At 34.4% G+C, this 18,902-nt stretch overlaps 1 protein-coding gene across 1 annotated transcript; it reads left to right on the top strand.

Annotated features, from left to right (window-relative positions):
• Nucleotides 1-338: 338 nt before the first annotated feature.
• On the top strand, nucleotides 339-17,014 carry DAZL (deleted in azoospermia like; the record flags this gene model as incomplete). Its single annotated transcript, XM_081105526.1, has 12 exons — nucleotides 339-450; nucleotides 2,948-2,961; nucleotides 7,152-7,298; nucleotides 7,574-7,665; nucleotides 8,222-8,273; nucleotides 8,898-8,961; nucleotides 9,052-9,191; nucleotides 10,531-10,602; nucleotides 11,539-11,589; nucleotides 12,405-12,521; nucleotides 13,659-13,757; nucleotides 16,961-17,014. 12 exons carry the CDS (start codon nucleotides 339-341, stop codon nucleotides 17,012-17,014), a joined length of 1,014 nt encoding a protein of 337 aa, XP_080961652.1.
• Between the last annotated feature and the right edge of the window lie 1,888 nt (nucleotides 17,015-18,902).

The raw sequence follows: 18,902 nt of genomic DNA, 5'->3' as shown, positions 1-18,902 counted from the left end.
TGAGGCGCCTGCCCGGGTGCACCCGAGGCCGCGGCCTAAGGGGGGGGGGGGGGGAGAAAGAAGATGTAGGTGGTGGGGGGGGGGGGCGTACTACATGGCACCTCGGGGCAGGCGAGGAGCAGCCCGCCCTAAGCCCGAGGTGTGGTGGAAGGGCGCGGCCTCCGCTGACCACGTGCAAGGCCCGCGGCCTTCATGCCGTCACCTCCTCCCGCCCCGGCGCGAACTAGCCTGTGGGGATCCGCCAGGTCCTGGGGTGCGGGGCGCCTGGCTCCCCCCTCCCCCACCCACCCGCTTCCCTTCCCGAGCTCACCCTGTGCAGAGAGGTGAGGGCCTCTGAGATGGCGTCGGGCTGTCGCCACCGGAAGCCCCCTGGCGCAGACTTTCTGAGGGACCCGCTCCGTGACTTCGAGAGCTGGCGTTTCCTCAGAAAGTGGCTCCTTCCGGGTCCGAGTGAGGCTTGGGGGGGTGGGTTCCTGTGTGTGTGTGAGGGGCGGGGGGGCGTCTGGAAGGGAGCGGCCTGTGAGCGAAGCGAGGGGCTGGGCCTGAAGTGGTTTCCCGGCGGCCCCTCCTGCAAAGGCAGCTCTCGACAGGCAGGGGCGGAGGCGCGGTGAAGGGCGAAGGGCGGGGCCGGGCCTCAGGGGGCGGCATTTCCGCTCCCCGGTAGCGAGAGCTGCCTTTGCTTCCGAGGGACCGGAAATGTGGGAAGTTCAAAAATTCTTACTCTTGCGGACAGTTTCCGTCTCTAGATAAACCAGGAGCTTTAAACCAAGTGTACGCACCGTCATATTCTGCGGGTTGTACACGGACGTGAGTCTCGGTAAATAGATGGAGTTGGTTCCGCCCCGCCGCAAGGTAGAACTCCGTGAACACTGCTAACCAACCACTAAGCCGCAAGTGCATTAAATATCATGAGTAGTTACTGGTTGTATAATAATTGTTATTCTCTCTATTTTAAGAGGTAGAGGAAGGAAATTTATATACAACTTTAATTAGTATAAATGTTAGGATAAAAATTTATAATTATATGTAAGTAATTTTGTAACTTTGTCAGGTAGTTATTCATATTTAATCACTATGCATTACTGTAAGTTATTTACAACCATTTCTCTATTTTTAGAGGAAAAGGAGGACAACGCTAATAGATTATTGACTTTTTTTCTGGTTATAAAAAGTAACATCTCATTTGAAAGTAATCAATATAAGAAAATAGAGGTCCATCTTAGTCCCAACACCTGTTAAAATTTTGATGTCTATGCCCTTCCAGTGAATGTATTGCATATAAATAGGTAAATTTTATTTGACAAAAGTTGTACCATACTATATATAATCCTGTTTTACAACTTGCATCTTTCACTTAATATAGTGGATATTATTTCCAAAGATAATGTTAGAGTATAAGACTGTATTATTACTCGTTTTAGCAAATTCCCTTACAATGAATAACTTTTTTAATATTAAAATAATACTGTAAAAAACAATACTATAATGAGAATTTCTGTGTAAATGTTTTGACATGCTTATTCTGTTAATTCCTCGAAATAAATTGCCAGGAGTGGAATCAACAGGGTATGTTTTGCCCATTTTATAACAATTTTAAGTTGCATATCTTTCCAAGTGACTCTTGATAAAATATGTATTAGTATATATTCCCATTGATGGTGCGTAGAGTGACCTATTCTCCATTTAAGTGCCAATCTGGTAGCTGGAAAATACTTCACCATGTTGATGTGCTTGTTTATTATTAGTTAAATTGAAGTTTGTCATTAACTTTTAAAATATAAATTCTTAATTAACCTTTCTACTTGGATATTTTTCCTTATCTTAATGATCTATGAGAACTCTATATTAATATTAACCCTTTGTCATTATAGGCTAGAAAAATTTAGTGGCCATAAGGAAGTGCCCTTATTCCTAATTTCAAAGGAAATCAGTATATAATGTTTCACATTAAGCCTGATGATGACTTAGAATTAGATTGATAGCAAATAAGATTCTTCTATTTCGATTGTACTTGGGTTTTTTAAAAATTTAAAAAGGAATGCTGTATTTTATCAAATATTTTTTCATTGGTGAATTGCAATAATAGCTTTCCTAAGAATGAACCATCCTTGCATTTCCAATATAAATTGTACTTAATTATATATTTTTATATATTGTTTGAATTTCACATCTTTGTTGGGGGCAGGAGTGGACCATTTTAATTAGGTTTTGTTATTCAGATGGTGGTAATTTTGTAAAATGAATTAAGAAGTATTCTTTTTTTTTCCTCTGAAAAGTTTTTTTTTAATGAAAACAGAATTTTCTTTCTCTTCTACTTCCTCCTCTATTTACCACTGTTTCTGTCTTGGTGCCCTTCCTATCCCCATCTATACACACAAATGATCTCTTTATAGTTTGAAAAAACAAACTCTCAGTGAAACTAACCTAGGAATCATTTCTTAACATTTATTAAAAAATTTGTTTCTCTAGAACAGGGGTGGGCAAACTTTTTGACTTGAGGGCCACAATGGGTTCTTAAACTGGACCGGAGGGCTGGAACAAAAACAAGGATGGAGTGTTTGTGTGAACTAATATAAATTCAAAGTAAACATCATTACATAAAAGGGTACGGTCTTTTTTTTCTTTTTTAGTTTCATTCATTTCAAACGGGCTGGATCCGGCCGAGGGCCGTAGTTTGCCCACGGCTGCTCTAGAAAGTTAGCCATTTCATCAAGATTTCCAAATTTACTCCCATAGAGCATATAATAGCATTTTCTTATAATCTGTGGTCATAGCCTCCTTTTTACAACTAATGTGCCTTTTTGCTTTCTTGTCCTTTTTCTTGCTTAGCTTTGTCAGGATTGTTTATTGTTTTGGATTTTTTCCCCCAATAGTTTATTCTTTGACTTTTTTTAAAGGTTTTATTCTGATTGTTTATTTCCTTAGTTTTTGTTTTTCTCCTTTTTAGCTTCTTCTATGGATGTAACTGATGCATACAAATTGTAGACTTTTTTTTTAGGTCAGTGTATATAGGCTCAGTTTGCCTGCATGTAGTAATTGAATGAAATAATATTGTTAAAGAACTGACATCCCAGGAGTTTTATTACCAATGTTTATTTCAGCTTTTAGTTATTGTCATTTGGTTATCCAACTAACTATTACAGGAAATATATCCTATAAATAGAAGTGATGAGAATTTTATATATGATGGCCAAGTTCAACCCTATTTATATCTCAGCATTGTTCATTTCAGTAATTAAGAAAAATAATTACTTCTTACATATAATTTTCATGTAATTTATTTTCTGCATACTATTGATGGTTAAGATTGATACTTTAGCACTAATCTTTTTGCTTTATTGTGGAGTATTTTTGGCAATAGTTTAAAAGTAACTAAAGGTTTCCTGTTGGTTATGGATATTGTATATACAAATTACAGTCTATATATATAAAAGGCTAATATGCTAAGTGTCAAAACATTCGACCAGTAGCTATGACACGCACTGACAACCAGGGGGCAGACGCTCAACACACAGGCATGGAAATATGGAACAGACTGATAAATCTCAGAGGGAAGGGGGAGGCAGGAGGGAGGGAAGAGATTAACCAAAGATTTTATATGCATACTAGAGGCCCGGGTGCATGTTTGTGCACTGGTGGGGTCCCTCAGCCTGGCCTGTGACCTCTCACAATCCGGGACCCCTCAGAGGATGTCGGACTGCTGGTTTCGGCCCAATCCCTGCAGGCCAGCCCAAGGGACCCCACCGGAGCATGAATTCATGCACTGGGCCTCTAGTTATATATAAATACACACAGTCGGAGTTTTAAAATCCTTGCTGTTCAGTCTTGTTAAAATGGAGTACTTTGCTTACTTTGTTAGCTTTGAGCGCCACCTGCTGGCTAAGGACTAGGACATGATGGTGCCTTAATTTAAGGCATTATGACAACTGGTAAAAATAATTCGATGAATTTTATATTTAATATCCCAATTAATCAGGCAGCCAATCTGTACACCCAACTCCAAGCCAAACTTCCTATAATATCTAATGGATTTTTTCTTTTTTCCCAAATCACTGTTAGTTGTTTCAAATACCCATTTTACTTTTATAAATAGAATATGAGAATTAGAACTGTTTCTCTTCAATTCTGGCAACACTATCATGGTGTTTCTCAAACATAACCCTATTAAAATGTGGGGCTAGATAATTCTTTGTTGTGGTGGGCAGCCTTTTGCATTATAAATGTTTATTGTGTCCCTGGCCTCAATCTACCAGATACCCAGCAGCACTCAGTTGTGGCAACCAAAAATGCCCCTATCCTGCAAAATCTCCCCTGGTAGAGAATCAATACATTAATATAACCCCTCATAATATGGCACAGTTTTATGGCCTGTTGTTACACCTGTGAATTAAAAAAGCATCCTTCTGCCATGCCGGCACATGGCTCAGTAGTTGAGCATTGACCTATGAACCAGAAGGTCCAGTTCGATTCCCAGTTAGGGCACATGCCCAGATTGTGGGCTTTATCCTCAGTGTGGGGCATGCAGGAGGCAGCTGATCAATGATTCTCTCTCATCGTTGATGTTTCTCTCTCTCTCTCCCTCTCCCTTCCTTCCTGAAATCAAATATATATATGTATGTATATATATATACACATATATACATATATATGTTTGTATATAATTAAAAAAATATCCTTCTGTAAGATTCACAGACAAGTAATGTTGTAAATAGTTATTAAATTAAAGGGTATCCAAAGTTCATCCACAAATGAAGGGGAAATTGAGAAAGAGAAAAGAAAGTTAATAGGAATTACAGAATCACTGTATTGTGTTTTGGAATTTTGAATTCTGATTGAAAGGAGTTGGTAAATTGTCTATCCAATAATGAGAGAAATCTAGTCAGGTTCTCAATAGTTCAATATATGTGGCTTCTATAATAAAGTCCCATTTAGAAAAAAACTAAAATTATAAAAAAAATTACAATGTTTATGTTTTATAATGGGAAAAGTTTAGAAATAGATTACTCTCTCCACCTAATTGTCATGAAACGTCACCATATCATAGTTAAAAGAAAGAATTAAGTATTCAAATAGAAGCCCAAAATAACAATCATAAGCACTAATTAATACAGAAAAGCCAAAATGCACAAAAGTGTGATTTGACAATTTTTGTTTCATCTCTAATTAGTATAGCAGTTTGTAGAATCTTTTGTCTTTGTTTTCCTCCATAAACAGAAGTGTAATAGTTTTATCTCTCTTTTCCTGCCTTTTGTACTTAGCTCTTATAATCAATAAGCATTTTATAAAAGAATTTCAAATAGGCAGATGTACCATAAAATAATTTCTTGAAGTTCCAATTCAAATTAGTTGTTAATTAATAAAGTATATACAAAATTAGTAAGTCAGTAGTAAAACCAGGAAGTAAACTTTTTTAACTATTGAAAATTCAGTAACTTATATTGGCATACTCTTTTCAAAATGAATTCACAGATGTTATTTCATCTCATTCTCCAAGCAATTTTCCCAGCAATAAACTGCTACAAAGTAAGTGACTTATAACCTAGTAAGGGACATGAAACCTACATCTCCTGACTAAATCAGTTTTTGTTTCATTATCCTATACTACCTTTCCAGAATATATTACCAATAAATTCTGCTTCAGAGAAATTTACATTAACCTTAGTGTGGGAAGACTAAAGACAGAGTTCTGACCAGAATCCAGGAAAACAATGACTTTCATATGTGGGTCTCTTTTTCTGAAAATAAAGATTGTATATATATCTAGCAGCCCACTGTGAAAATTAAAATTATCAGTAAGACTGATAATGTTATTTCAAAAGATGCTTTGAACATCTTAGCATTAGGGATAAGGATGATAAGCCCTTTTTTATTAGGAGCTATATGTGAGCATGTAATGTTTTTGTGGTCCTTTCCAAAGTAAGCAAGCATACTAACACGAGGAATATCCTATATAATAAAAGGCTGATATGCAAATTGTCCCCTCGGGAGTTTGACCGACCAGGAGTTCGACTGCTTGCTTATGACAAGCACTGATCACCAGGGTGCGGTGTGGAATGAAGGAAGGTGCTGGCCAGCAGCCAGCAGCTGGGGGAAGGAAGACTCCGATCAGCCCTGATCCCCGGCCAGGCCTCAGGACCCTGTCCGTGCACGAATTTCATGCACCAGGCCTCTAGATCTAATTATAAAATCCATGTTAATTTTGGTGAATAGAAAAATAAGACTAGAAATTATTTTAAACCTAAATTTTTGTTTTCTTTCTTATGCAGCTTTTAAAATTTTATCTTTTAGCCCTAACCGGTTTGGCTCAGTGGATAGAGCATCAGCTTGCGGACTGAAAGGTCCCAGGTTCGATTCCGGCCAAGGGCATGTACCTTGGTTGCAGGCACATTCTCAGTGGGAGGTGTGCAAGAGGCAGCTGATCAGTGTTTCCAATTCTCTATCCCTCTCTCTTCCTCTCTGTAAAAAATCAATAAAATATATTTTTTAAAAAAATTAAAATTTCGCCGAAACCGGTTTGGCTCAGTGGATAGAGCGTCGGCCTGCGGACTGAAAGGTCCCAGGTTCGATTCCGGTCAAGGGCATGTACCTGGATTGCGGGCACATCCCCAGTGGGAGATGTGCAGGAGGCAGCTGATCGATGTTTCTCTCTCATCTATGTTTCTAACTCTCTATCTCTCTCTCTTCCTCTCTGTGAAAAATCAATAAAATATATTTAAAAAAAAAATTAAAATTTCACCTTTTAAAAAAATTTACCATACTGTTTAATAAGTTACTTATAAAATGAAAATTTGCTTATTGGCATAGAATAGGATAATTTTAATAAATTTATTTTTTACAAACCTGAATTTGCTAATTATTTTTTACCAGTTCACATAGTATTTTCACAAACTCAATATAAAATCAGTATTCTACCATAAGAAATGGCAATGAGCAACACTAAAGCTAAGTAAGTACTATATACCCTTTTGTTAATATTTCATGCTGATCCGCTGTGATTACACCTGAGCCTGAACTAAGCTATATTGTTAACTAATTTAAAATGAAAATAATTTATATGAAAATGTTTTATACTTTAAAGAATTATAGTTCACATTGTATGATTGCCTGTATATCTACTGATAATATCTCTATATCTGTTTACCAAATTACAGTCTGCTACAAATTCTGAGACTCAAAAGTCAACCATCTCCAGAGAGGCCAGCACCCAGTCCTCATCATCTGCGACCAGCCAAGGCTATGTTTTACCTGAAGGCAAAATCATGCCAAACACAGTTTTTGTTGGTGGAATTGATGTTAGGGTATTGTATTCATATTTAATTTATTTAAAAATATGTCTTAGGAATAATGGGATTTTTGTGCTTATTGCAAACATAAGGATTTTGTACTTCATGCAGTATTGGAACTAGTTTTGTGTTTAACCTATGGGGACTGAAAGTATCTTTGACAAAGAGCTACAGGTAGTTTGAGGATACTTGGGTGAAATAGTTCCACATCATCAAATCTTCTTTTATAGTATAATTGAAATTTTTGAATGCTGAATATTTACTCTTAAAAGTCAAATTCTTTTCTATAGATGGATGAAGCTGAAATTAGAAGTTTCTTTGCTAGATATGGTTCAGTAAAAGAAGTGAAGATAATCACGGATCGAACTGGTGTATCCAAAGGGTAAGTAAAACATGCTGAATATGAAATATAAAATACAACATATGAACTAGTTTGTAGATTACTAGAGGCAAAACTCAAAACTGGTATTTTATACGTACTTGTATAAATGAAATTCGTTGCTTTGTTCATTTTTTTCATGGAGATAAAAGTTTGCTGCCAGCTCTTTCATTTAATCATTTTCCTAGTATTTGCATTTAAATATTTCCCATCTTTATTTATTTAACTTAAGTGGATTAATTAATTTTATTGAAGAATTGGGTTTTTTTGCACATTTCACCATATTTTAAATTTTAACCTTTTTGCCATAGACAGTAAATTATATTTAGGTTTCTAGATGGGACTTTCCTGTTAATGAATAAGGTTCTCACACTACTTTAATTGTAATAAAAAAAGGCAGTAATATTTATAGAATATCATGTACATCTTAAAAATATTTATCTGTGTGTTCTTCATACTTTATTATTATCACTTTTGTTAATTATTTCATAGAATACTAGAAATTTTAAAACATTCAGTTATGGTGATGATTTTCTACTTTATTTATCTGCCTTTCTAGCTATGGATTTGTTTCATTTTATAATGATGTGGATGTGCAGAAGATAGTAGAAGTAAGTAGTCTTCTTATGGGAAAATCTTTTAATTAGATTTTGGATGCAATGTTTAATATTACTTGAGTCCCAAATACATATTCAATCATATGAAATATAGAGATAAAGCCCAGCCAGCATGGCTCAGTGGTTGAGCACTGACCTATGACCCAGAGGGTCACAGTGATTCCCTGTCAGGGCATATGCCTAGATTGTGGGCTCAATCCTCAGTGTGGGGTGGGCAGGAGGCAACCGATCAATGATTCTCATCATTGATGTTTCTATCTTTCTCTCCCTCCACCTTACTCTCTGAAATTAATAAAAATATAAAATACAGAGATAGATGTACTTCTTTTTTGAAATCCGAACTTGAGTAATCTTACATAACTTGTGAGAACCTATTTGTTTTTGATTGGGCATCTAGCTTCATGAACTAGAGACAGAATGTAAAGGTTTTGATCAAATTCCATTATACCTCTTGACACTTGAGTAGTGATGGTAAGGTTCAGATAAATTTTTTTTATTTACTATGTTCTTACCACTGATCTTCTCTGATAGTAGACATTTTTAGAACATTTAGGATGTTTATGAAAGTCTTGGAAGTAAAGACTTCAAAATTGATTCTGCTTTTGTTACTATTTTCAGTCACAGATAAATTTCCATGGTAAAAAGCTGAAACTGGGCCCTGCAATCAGGAAGCAAAATTTATGTGAGTAAAGAAAGGAATTTTTCTTGTTGACACGTGTAGCTTTTCAGAGAACTAAAAATAGGCTTTGTTTTCTTTTTATTCTTTACAAAGGTGCTTATCATGTGCAGCCACGTCCTTTGGTTTTTAATCCTCCTCCTCCACCACAGTTTCAGAGTGTCTGGAGTAATCCAAATGCTGAAACTTACGTGCAGCCTTCAACCATGATGAATCCTATAACTCAGTATGTTCAGGTAAGAAATACCTACGTTCCTGTGATTTTTTTTGTTTTGTTTTTTCATTTTATTCGTATTGGAAATCTTACTTAAAAGTAAGCTAGTCTCACTTCTTGTCTCCTGTGGAATTACATACGCATTTTCCATAATAAGTGATAACAATGTTTCTGTTTGAATACTTAAGGCTACAGGAAATCTATTTTTATAAGTCTGTCATTCTTAGTTATTCCTTATTCTAAGCTAAAATCTGCTTCTATATAGTTTGTAAACCTTTATCTTAAAACTGATCTCTGTAGCCACAAAGAACATGTCTTTTCCCTTTTTTGCCTTATATAATAACTCATAAAATATATGAAGGCAGATTTTCTCATGAGTCTGCCTTGTTTATTCCTCTCTAAGATAAGCCATTTGTCTGGTTATTCCATATTTGCAATGTCTAGATGCCTCCCCATAAAGATTGCTGACTTCTGGATATATTCTGGTTCTGGAGTGGATAGGTTTCTGGTGACTTAACTGTACTTGTAAACTATAAATCTGGCATACAATTTGGTCCTGGTTGGTTACTTCAATATTTGAAGTGGTATGTGGAATATTTATCTCCTATGATGATAGTGTTTATTTCCTTCATTTTCTTTTCTTCAGTTTAAAAGACATTTTATTTGCATAAAAGAAACAGAAAAATAAATAGTACTACAGTGTCTCTCCTTTGTTTACATTTTCTATCTACCTGAAGTGTAGTGTATATTTATTTTTCTTGTCCTAAACATGGCTAGAAGAAAAAAACCACTTGTTCCTAACATTTATTGTGTTATTACCTATTCTGGCTATATTCATATATACTACTACCTAGAAGTTTTTAATCAGTAATATTTATTGAAAGATGTAGTATATTTTACTGCCTCTTTTCCCATTTGGGTTGTATATTGCCCGTAAATTTTAGAAGTAAAATACAAAAAGAGCCATAAGTTTTTAGGAAGACTATACATTGACTACACATTACCCCCATGATATTGTCAAAGAAATACAAAACTACCTAGAAGTATTTTTACAGAGAAATAGATGTATTAATATAACTTTAACACAGAAATCTATCCTAATAAAGTCTTGTCACCAGTGTAAGAAAGAACTTCTGAGTGGTGATAAATATATAAATGATATAAACATAAGTTGGCAAAATCAGTCACTTCCCTTATTTACCCCTTCCTCCTAGAGAATACTTTTTTCTTTATGAAGCCAGTCTTCAAATAGGGTCCTGCACTGCATATAGAAAAATAATTAAGATTTCTTCATTTTCATATGTTTGTTCTTTGGGAAAAATATTCCTTCTTTACATTCTTTCTGAAACTTTTATTTTCAGGCATATCCTCCTTATCCAACTTCACCAGTTCAGGTCATCACCGGATATCAGCTGCCTGTTTATAATTATCAGGTAATTTAAGAGGGAACAAATGATTTACTTTGGAATATTATTGAGGCCTTTATTTTTTTTTTAATATATATATTTTATTGATTTTTTACAGAGAGGAAGGGAGAGAGACAGAGAGTTAGAAACATCGATGAGAGAGAAACATCGATCAGCTGCCTCCTGCACATCCCCCACCGGGGATGTGCCCGCAACCCAGGTACATGCCCTTGACCGGAATCGAACCCGGGACCCTTCAGTCCGCAGGCCGACGCTCTATCCACTGAGCCAAACCGGTTTCGGCTAGGCCTTTATTTATATAAATAGTTTTTCATTTAAATTAGTTGAGTATGCCTAAAATTTAAGAAAAACTTTGAATTAAATCTCCTGTATTATTAGAAATAAGGGAATGATATTTTGACAGGAATCTACTTAGCAGTAAGTTTTTTCTTGTATTGTCTTGCAAAATTTGGTGTCCCCTTTATGTATTCCTCATCTTTCTATCAAATAGCTGAAACACCCAGGCTGACTTAAAACTTTTACCAGGGAAGAGATTGAAATAAAATTATTACTCAATTCTTAGAACATTGACTTCCAGTTAAATTTGGTAGTGTTTATTTTAGCTAGCTACTACAAGATAGTAGTAGTTCTCTGAATTTCTCTGCTCCTAGATATGACTATATCTATGATCCATGATCATATATCTATGGTAATAAATTCAAAGAATACTATCTTTGAGTTTTCCTGACTGCCAATCTCAAAAAATTGAGGAAAAGGTAGAGTTTATATTTGAAAGTAATAAAATCCTCAGGTATTAGAAACATAAAGTACTACTTTATTTCATTGTTTCTTTTATTATAAGAAGTTCAAGAAGCCAGCATGACAAATACCCCAACATTGTCTATCTGATATCTTTGTGAAAAGTGTAGGAATATTTAAATATTTCCTTTTTTCTTTTTTAAGATGCCACCACAATGGTCTACTGGGGAACAAAGGAGTTATGTTATACCTCCGGTAAGGTGAATTAGCCAAATATATACTTCCTGTTCTTAAGTATTTTTTTGTTTAACTATTAATATATTTTTTGAGCTTTTGCCATATCATGTATGCCTCGAAACATGTTTAATTGCCCTTTTACATTATGTGTTATGGTTTATTAATTTCTTGTCAACTCAAATGTATACTCCCTGGGAGAAACTGCTTTTTGTTTCTCAGCTTGTTTTTGCTTAAACAATGGCCACTCTGCATACAACAGGTGTTTAATTCGTTACTGATACAATATACAACCCAAGAAGCGTAGTATTAATAGCTATGATAATGCTAATTCTATGGATTTAGAATTAGTGTTGAATCTGCTTCTAGTTTCCTACCTATAAAAATGTCTGTTGAAGAGAAAGTAATATTTTTCTGTAATATGCTGTATGTTATATAAGAAAGGGAATAAAAAATGTGCTACCTCTAAAATACCTAAATCTTAATTACCTTCTGTCTTTCATCAGGACTGGATATTTGAAGGATATAGTATGAGTTAAAATTCTCAGGTGCTAGGAAATTTCCATTCCCTATAATTTGAAGTTTCTTTTTTTTTTTTTTAGAGCACTTCCAATTCTGATTGTGTTGAGGCTTAAAAGACATTTCAAAATAAAAGATTGCCTTATTATTGCATTTCAGCTTCAGTTTAAAATAAAGTTTCTGTTGTAATGTAATTGAACTTCAGCATGATGCGCATGTAAACTTTCAATATCATCTCACCATTTTGAAGAATAGGTTGTTCAGAAGTGTGTCTAATGTACATCCCTTTAATTATACTTTTATCATTTTAAATGCAGGTTTATGCAGCTGTTAACTACCACTGTAATGAAGTTGATTCAGGAGCTGAAATTTTGACAAGTGAATGCTCGGTTCATGAAGCTACTACTCCATCCTCTGGAAATGGCCCACAAAAGGCAAACATACAATTTTATTAATATTTTTATATTTATTTTTTCAAGTTTTAATAATGGCCCTTTGAGAAGTGAGCATCTTTTCCCAAATTTAAATATGGGAGTCATAAATGAAAAAGCTTGAGTAATTGATAATATGTCAGTTTATGTTAAAGTTGATGAAATTCCAGGCACCCCCAAACTTTTAGATATAATTTCTAATTTAGTAGTTCTTTTCCTCTCTTCCAATTTCATTTTTATTCTTTTTTAAAACCATACTTTAATAAGTATTGTATTAACATGACTTAACAGAATGCAATGGCAAGTTTCCTCAAGCCTCCTATTCTGCAAAAGAGGAATTAGTACGAATTATACCTACCTGTTTGTTCTTTGTTGTGTTTTTGTGTGTGTGTGTGTGTGTGGTTTTTTGTTTTTTTTACCAATTTAAACATTTACCTAGCTAAATAGTAACATGCAGTTATTTATGGTATTCTTCCTATAGCATTATACATGGTAGTTTTCAGGAGTGGTGGAGTCACTAAAAATTAAAATATTGAAGTAGACAGTTTTTTTTAATCATTACAGCAAATTCCTATAATAACAGTGTTCTCACTTTTGAATTGTCTTATGTTTAATTGAATGGGTGGGAATATGGGTAACAGTGGGGAATTTTCATTGTAGTATGTGAACTTTGTCCAAGTGTTTTTCAGTGGAAAAAAAGGTCAAGAACTACTGAACTATATATATAGGGTGAAGAAATTCCCTGATTTGATATATGATTTGAAATTTGGAAACAGTATTAAAATAGCTCAAAGTATAATTATAATACCAGGTTTTTATCCTGGGTATTTTTTTCTAGAAATGTTGGAGTTCACTATTTCTTGTCTAATAGGAAAAATTAAAGAGCCTTAAGCTAATATCTTAAGGTTTTACTAAATTGAGCCTTTAAAATCAGTACTCTATCACTAAGGTTCTAAATATTTCTTGAATTCGGTAGAAAAGTTACATTCTAAGTGACATTCTATGTGGTTAAGAATTATGAATTCCCTAAAAATTCTTTAGAAATAAGTGTATTTATTCATTAAACTTTATATAAAAAGGGCTTGTTAACAGTAAGTAAAAGGAATAGTCTTTAGATTACAGAAAACGTCTGTGTTTCAGAAATCTGTGGATCGAAGCATACAGACGGTGGTATCTTGTCTGTTTAATCCAGAGAACAGACTGAGAAACTCTGTTGTTACTCAAGATGACTACTTCAAGGTATGAAAGGAATAGCACACAGGATAAAAAAGCACATTTGTCAACCACAAAGCATCTTTTTTTCCTGTGGTATATACATTTTGAGATTATATAGAACATTTAATTGAACTCTTGCATTTGACTGTAACCCAGTAAACCACTATGGGTGAGTTTTACCTGGTAATGCATTTTATGTTGCTCAAACCTTGATGTAGTATAGTTTGTTCTTAGGGGACAAACCTTTAGCAAAAGCTTACAATTGAAAGATTTGTGAAAAAAGAGAGTTGAAAGGGAATATTAACTTGATGAAATAGAAGCGTTTTTAGATACAGAAAACAACTTAGGAGTACGTGCATATTGGACTAAAGAGAGCAAAGAAATTGATCACTCAGATGACATACTTGAACTCTGTAGGGGGCAAAGAGGTAAAGTGAAGCAATAAAAAGCTGAGTAGAGCCAAAACAGGTTTGGCTCAGTGGATAGAGCGTCGGCCTGTGGACTGAAGGGTCCCGGGTTCGATTCCGGTCAAGGGCATGTACCTGGGTTGCAGGCACATCCCCAGTGGGAGATGTGCAGGAGGCAGCTGATCGATGTTTCTCTCTCATCGATGTTTCTAACTCTCTATCTCTCTCCCTTCCTCTCTGTGAAGAATCAATAAAATATATTAAAAAAAAAAAAAAAAGCTGAGTAGAAAGAAATGGAAGTTGAGAGTTGGTGGAGTGGAAGAGAACATGGGTGTTTGAATTTAAAGAAGTCTGGTTTCTGATTCTGGTTCTATTTATCACCTTGGACAAGTCATATAAATTTTGTTAAGGCTCCAGTTTTCATAAGTCTAAAATGAGAAGACACAAGACTAAAGGTCTCTAAAATCTCTTTAGTTCTCAGTCTGTGAATATGGAAAGGAACTAACTGTTCACTCCAGTGAGGGAATAATATTGTATGTGCTTAGTAAAGGGGCATTTTTATTGTTTTTTTAAGTAACATGTTTATTGAATATAATACAATTCACTCCTTTTAAGTGTATAGTTCAGTACTTTTTAGTATATTTGCAAGCCATGACCATAATCACTTTTAGAATATTTTAGTCACATCAAAAATAAACCCCCTACCTATTAGCAGTCACTCTCCATTTACCCCCAACTCTTCTAGTCTTAGCAACCACTAACCTACTGTTATTAAGGATTTGCCTATTCTAGACATTTCATATATGTATATGTATATGTATATCTATGTCTATATATCTATATATCTGTCTATATATCTATCTATCTATCTATCTATCTATCTATCTATATATATATATATATATATAAGCCTAAGTCGTCATTACTTGGACAGTTGACCAAACAACTGGTCAATATGATGCACACTGACCACCAGAGGGCAGACACTCAACACAGGAGCTCCCACAGCCAACCTCCCATTGGTCCCTTCTCCCGGAGGGCCAGACCCAATTGGCCCCAATCACTGGCCAGGCCGAGAGACCCCCCCACCTGTGCACAAATTCATGCACCAGGCCTCTAGTATAGAATAATACATTTGGCTTTTTGCCACTGGCTTCTTTTACTTAGTATAATGTTTTAAAGGTTCATCAGTGTTACAGCAGGGATAGGAATTTTATTTCTTTTTATTTATGGATATATCATTTTACCCATTCATTACTCAATAGACTTGCATTGTTTCCACTTTTTGTCAGTAATGCTCTCAGCATTTATGTACAAGTTATTGTGTGGACATATGCTTTTATTTCTCTTGGGTATATACTAGGAATGCAATTGCTGAGTCAAATGGTAATATGTTTAACCTTTCAAGGGACTTCCAGAATTTTCTCAAAATGACTACACCATTTTACATTCAAAAGGAAGTTTTTAACCATTGCTTTGTATTTTAAAACAGGGAAAGAGAATAGTTTTTTCCATCTATGAAATGACATAGAATGAAGCTTAAAGCCTTTTTTGGAAGGGTATACTAAGGACTTTCTGTAATACAGAAGAATAGAGCCATAGCAGGATTAAGTTCTTACCATCTTCTCCACAGGGAGTAAATATTCATTTAAAGTGACATTTGTTCTTTTGTTGTTTCATTCAACATAGTATAACTTAAAGGGGAAAGAACTGGTATTGTATCACAGCTTTCCTTTCCCAAAGTTCTGAAGGTTAAATAAGTAGTACTTAAACGATTTTTTTTGCAAAGCAGAACATGGTCTTTAAACTTGAGTTTTCAGCTGGTATTAGACAAAAGCTTCCAGAGTTTTTGAATCTTCCAGAGTTTTTTGCTCCTCTGGGCTAGAAACACTATGCAGAAATCAGAAGTTGATAGCCTACAGTTATCTGGCCTTTAGACCTATTTTGATTGGCTAAATGTTATTGTTTTAGTTGAATTTAAATGCATTGAGGCAGGTTATATACTATTTCCATGGTAAATTCCAATCTTTTGTTTAAATTTCAGCTTCTCCATAATTTTTCTTATTCTACCTGATCTTTGAAGAGACTTCCGTTTGTAACCACTTTTCTGGGCTTTAACCTAAATAAGATTTTACCCTAACAATTAAATAATTTCCCGTTACCCTTCTTTATATGACAACTGAATTTATCCCTAGGAAAAGGGCAGGGTTTAAAAAAAAACACCCTAATATGTAGAGAAGAAAATACTATTGTGTTATTACTGATTTACTCATATTCCTTCTATCTGCACAACATAAAATGAAAGGAAAAAGTTGCATATATATTTTTAATTTTTTACTTCATTTCCCAAAGAGTGATGTATCTTCATCACAGGTGAAAGATATGCTTTTAAATATGTCAAAACTTTTACTTTTAATCTAAAAGCATAGAATTTCAGATTGAAGTGCAGTGCTGTTCTCCAGCTATAATTTGTACCAAATGCACTTTTGTTAGTAAAACCAGTGTTTTTTGAAATTACATATATTTTCACCAATTACCTTTGGGTCATCACTGCCAAATCATTAATTAAGAATCTGCATAAAATGGTAGTGATTCTAAGTTCTCTGTTTCTGAGTTTACCAAGTTTTATTTTTTAATTAAATTGTTGAATAAAACTAGTTCATTGATACATTTGTCATCAGAATTCAGGAATACTTTCCAAAAAGGATGACTTTTCTCTCATTTATAGTTTTTAAACCCAAAATTTCACAACTCTCTTAGTTCATAGCGCTAATAGGATATTTTCAATGAAATAAAAAGGACTGTTTCTGTCTTTTCTAGGATAAAAGAGTGCATCATTTTAGAAGAAGTCGGGCAGTGCTTAAATCTGTTTGATCCTCTTTTCTAACTTTCTAGTCTCGTGGGAAGTTGCTGGTTTGAATACTAAGAAGAGACGGAAAGTTTTTCACTATTATAGAAATTTAATTCTGAGTATTGATAAATCACATTAAGACTATACAAGCTGTATTAGATTGCCTAGTTTTATTTTACATTGAAACTGTTTTTCATTAGATGTTTAGAAACTTGGTTCTGTGTTAAATACATAGTTGAAAGTAAAAAATAATTGAGACTGAAAGGAACAACTTTTAAGATTTATCTGTAAGGGTTTTTTTTAAGAAGGAATTGACATTGACATTTTAACAGTTTAAAAGTAAATGCTGATTTTCAAAAAATTGTCTTAGCCAACCTACTATTTTGAAAGGTCAGAATTTTGATAGTTTGAGTACAAGTGTTTCACTTCTCTAACAAGTACCTGTGAGTAGTACAGTATTTACAATTTTGTGCTTTACATTTATTATTTGTCTAGAAATTAACTGCAAAAGCATAGTTTTTAAAACTGCATTTTTAATCAGTGGAACTTATTATATAGTTAGCTTTATTGAAGTCTTCCTTATCTAAACCCAGTAAAACCAATTCTAAACAAACAGTCCAGTGCTTGCTTCGGCAGCTCATATACTAAAATTGGAACAAACAGTCCAATCAGTGGGTCTTATTAGTTGGAAATATTTTATCTTTTATCTTGAATCCACACAGATAACCATATTTGATTGGGATGATAATTAGATAACTAAAATTCTCGACCTTTTTTTTTAAATAATCCAAGACAAACTAAACTTTACTAGGTACATAGGTTCTTGGTGAGTTACCATTCTCCTTTTTTTCTTTAAAATTTTTTTTCCCTTGAAATGCTAAACGTATCTTAAATTGTGCAAAATATTGGTAATAAAGAATGCTGAAGCTTTTTTATGTCACTTAAAGGTTAATCAGAGTATCTGAAAGGAATTGTTTTTATAAAAACATTAAAAGATTAGTTATTTGTTAAAAAGCAAACAGATTTTTATTTTTGTTTGTGAGCCTATTATATTACCTTTTTTAAAAAAGTAAAACATGTCCAAGAGAGTCAAAGTAGTCTTGGTGTTTCTGAATCACAAAAGTTGTTTAGTAAGCATATCCCAAGAATATACTCAGTGAAGAATCCATTTCTAGATTTACTAGTCTCCTCATTAGACATTATATATTGTGACAGACAACTAGAGCACCAAAGCCCTATTGCTGTACCCACAGTCTTGCTTTTCCAGTTTGTAACATCATTTTTCCAGAAGGTTTGCTCCTAGAACAGGTAATGTAAAGATGAGAAGTAGAAGTATGGGCAGTTTGAAGGCTAAGCCTTGGAAATGTAGCAATGAGGTAATACCTTTTTAAGGGAAACACTTGTCTCAGCATCATCTGATCTGCCATGAACATGAGTTTAAAATGGCTCTCTGGCCTTTCTTTCATTGGCCCCTTCACTAAAACATGAAGACTCCTTTTATCCCTAATCTAATACAACAACCATGGGCCATATCATCAGTGCCCATTGCTATCTTATAATACCAAGTAATTTTTATTCTGAATCTGAAGGGGAAGAGTCTTTTAACTTATATATCCCACAAAAGGGCTTTCTACTCCTTATAATTTGAAAGTACCCTGAAATTTGTCCTTTTTAAAATTCTCTGTACTATCTTTTGTGTATGGTATGACATTCTTACATGTGTAATTCTGTGATTAAATCTCCAGGTTACTGTAAATGATATCTAAATTCTAAAGAGCCACTTACATGATTTGAAGTAAGGAAATAAACTTTTCATTTGTGTGCTGTTTTATTGGACTGAAGTACTTATTTTAAAAATGGTAAGGTAGAAAGAAGAGACAAAGTCCTGAACCTTTCAAAATGAAAAATTAA

The sequence above is a fragment of the Myotis nattereri genome, assembly GCF_964212035.1.
Source record: "Myotis nattereri genome assembly, chromosome: 14".
Lineage (NCBI taxonomy): Eukaryota > Metazoa > Chordata > Mammalia > Chiroptera > Vespertilionidae > Myotis > Myotis nattereri.
Note: the sequence above shows the minus strand (reverse complement) of the source record. Positions and strands in the feature narration are given on the sequence as shown.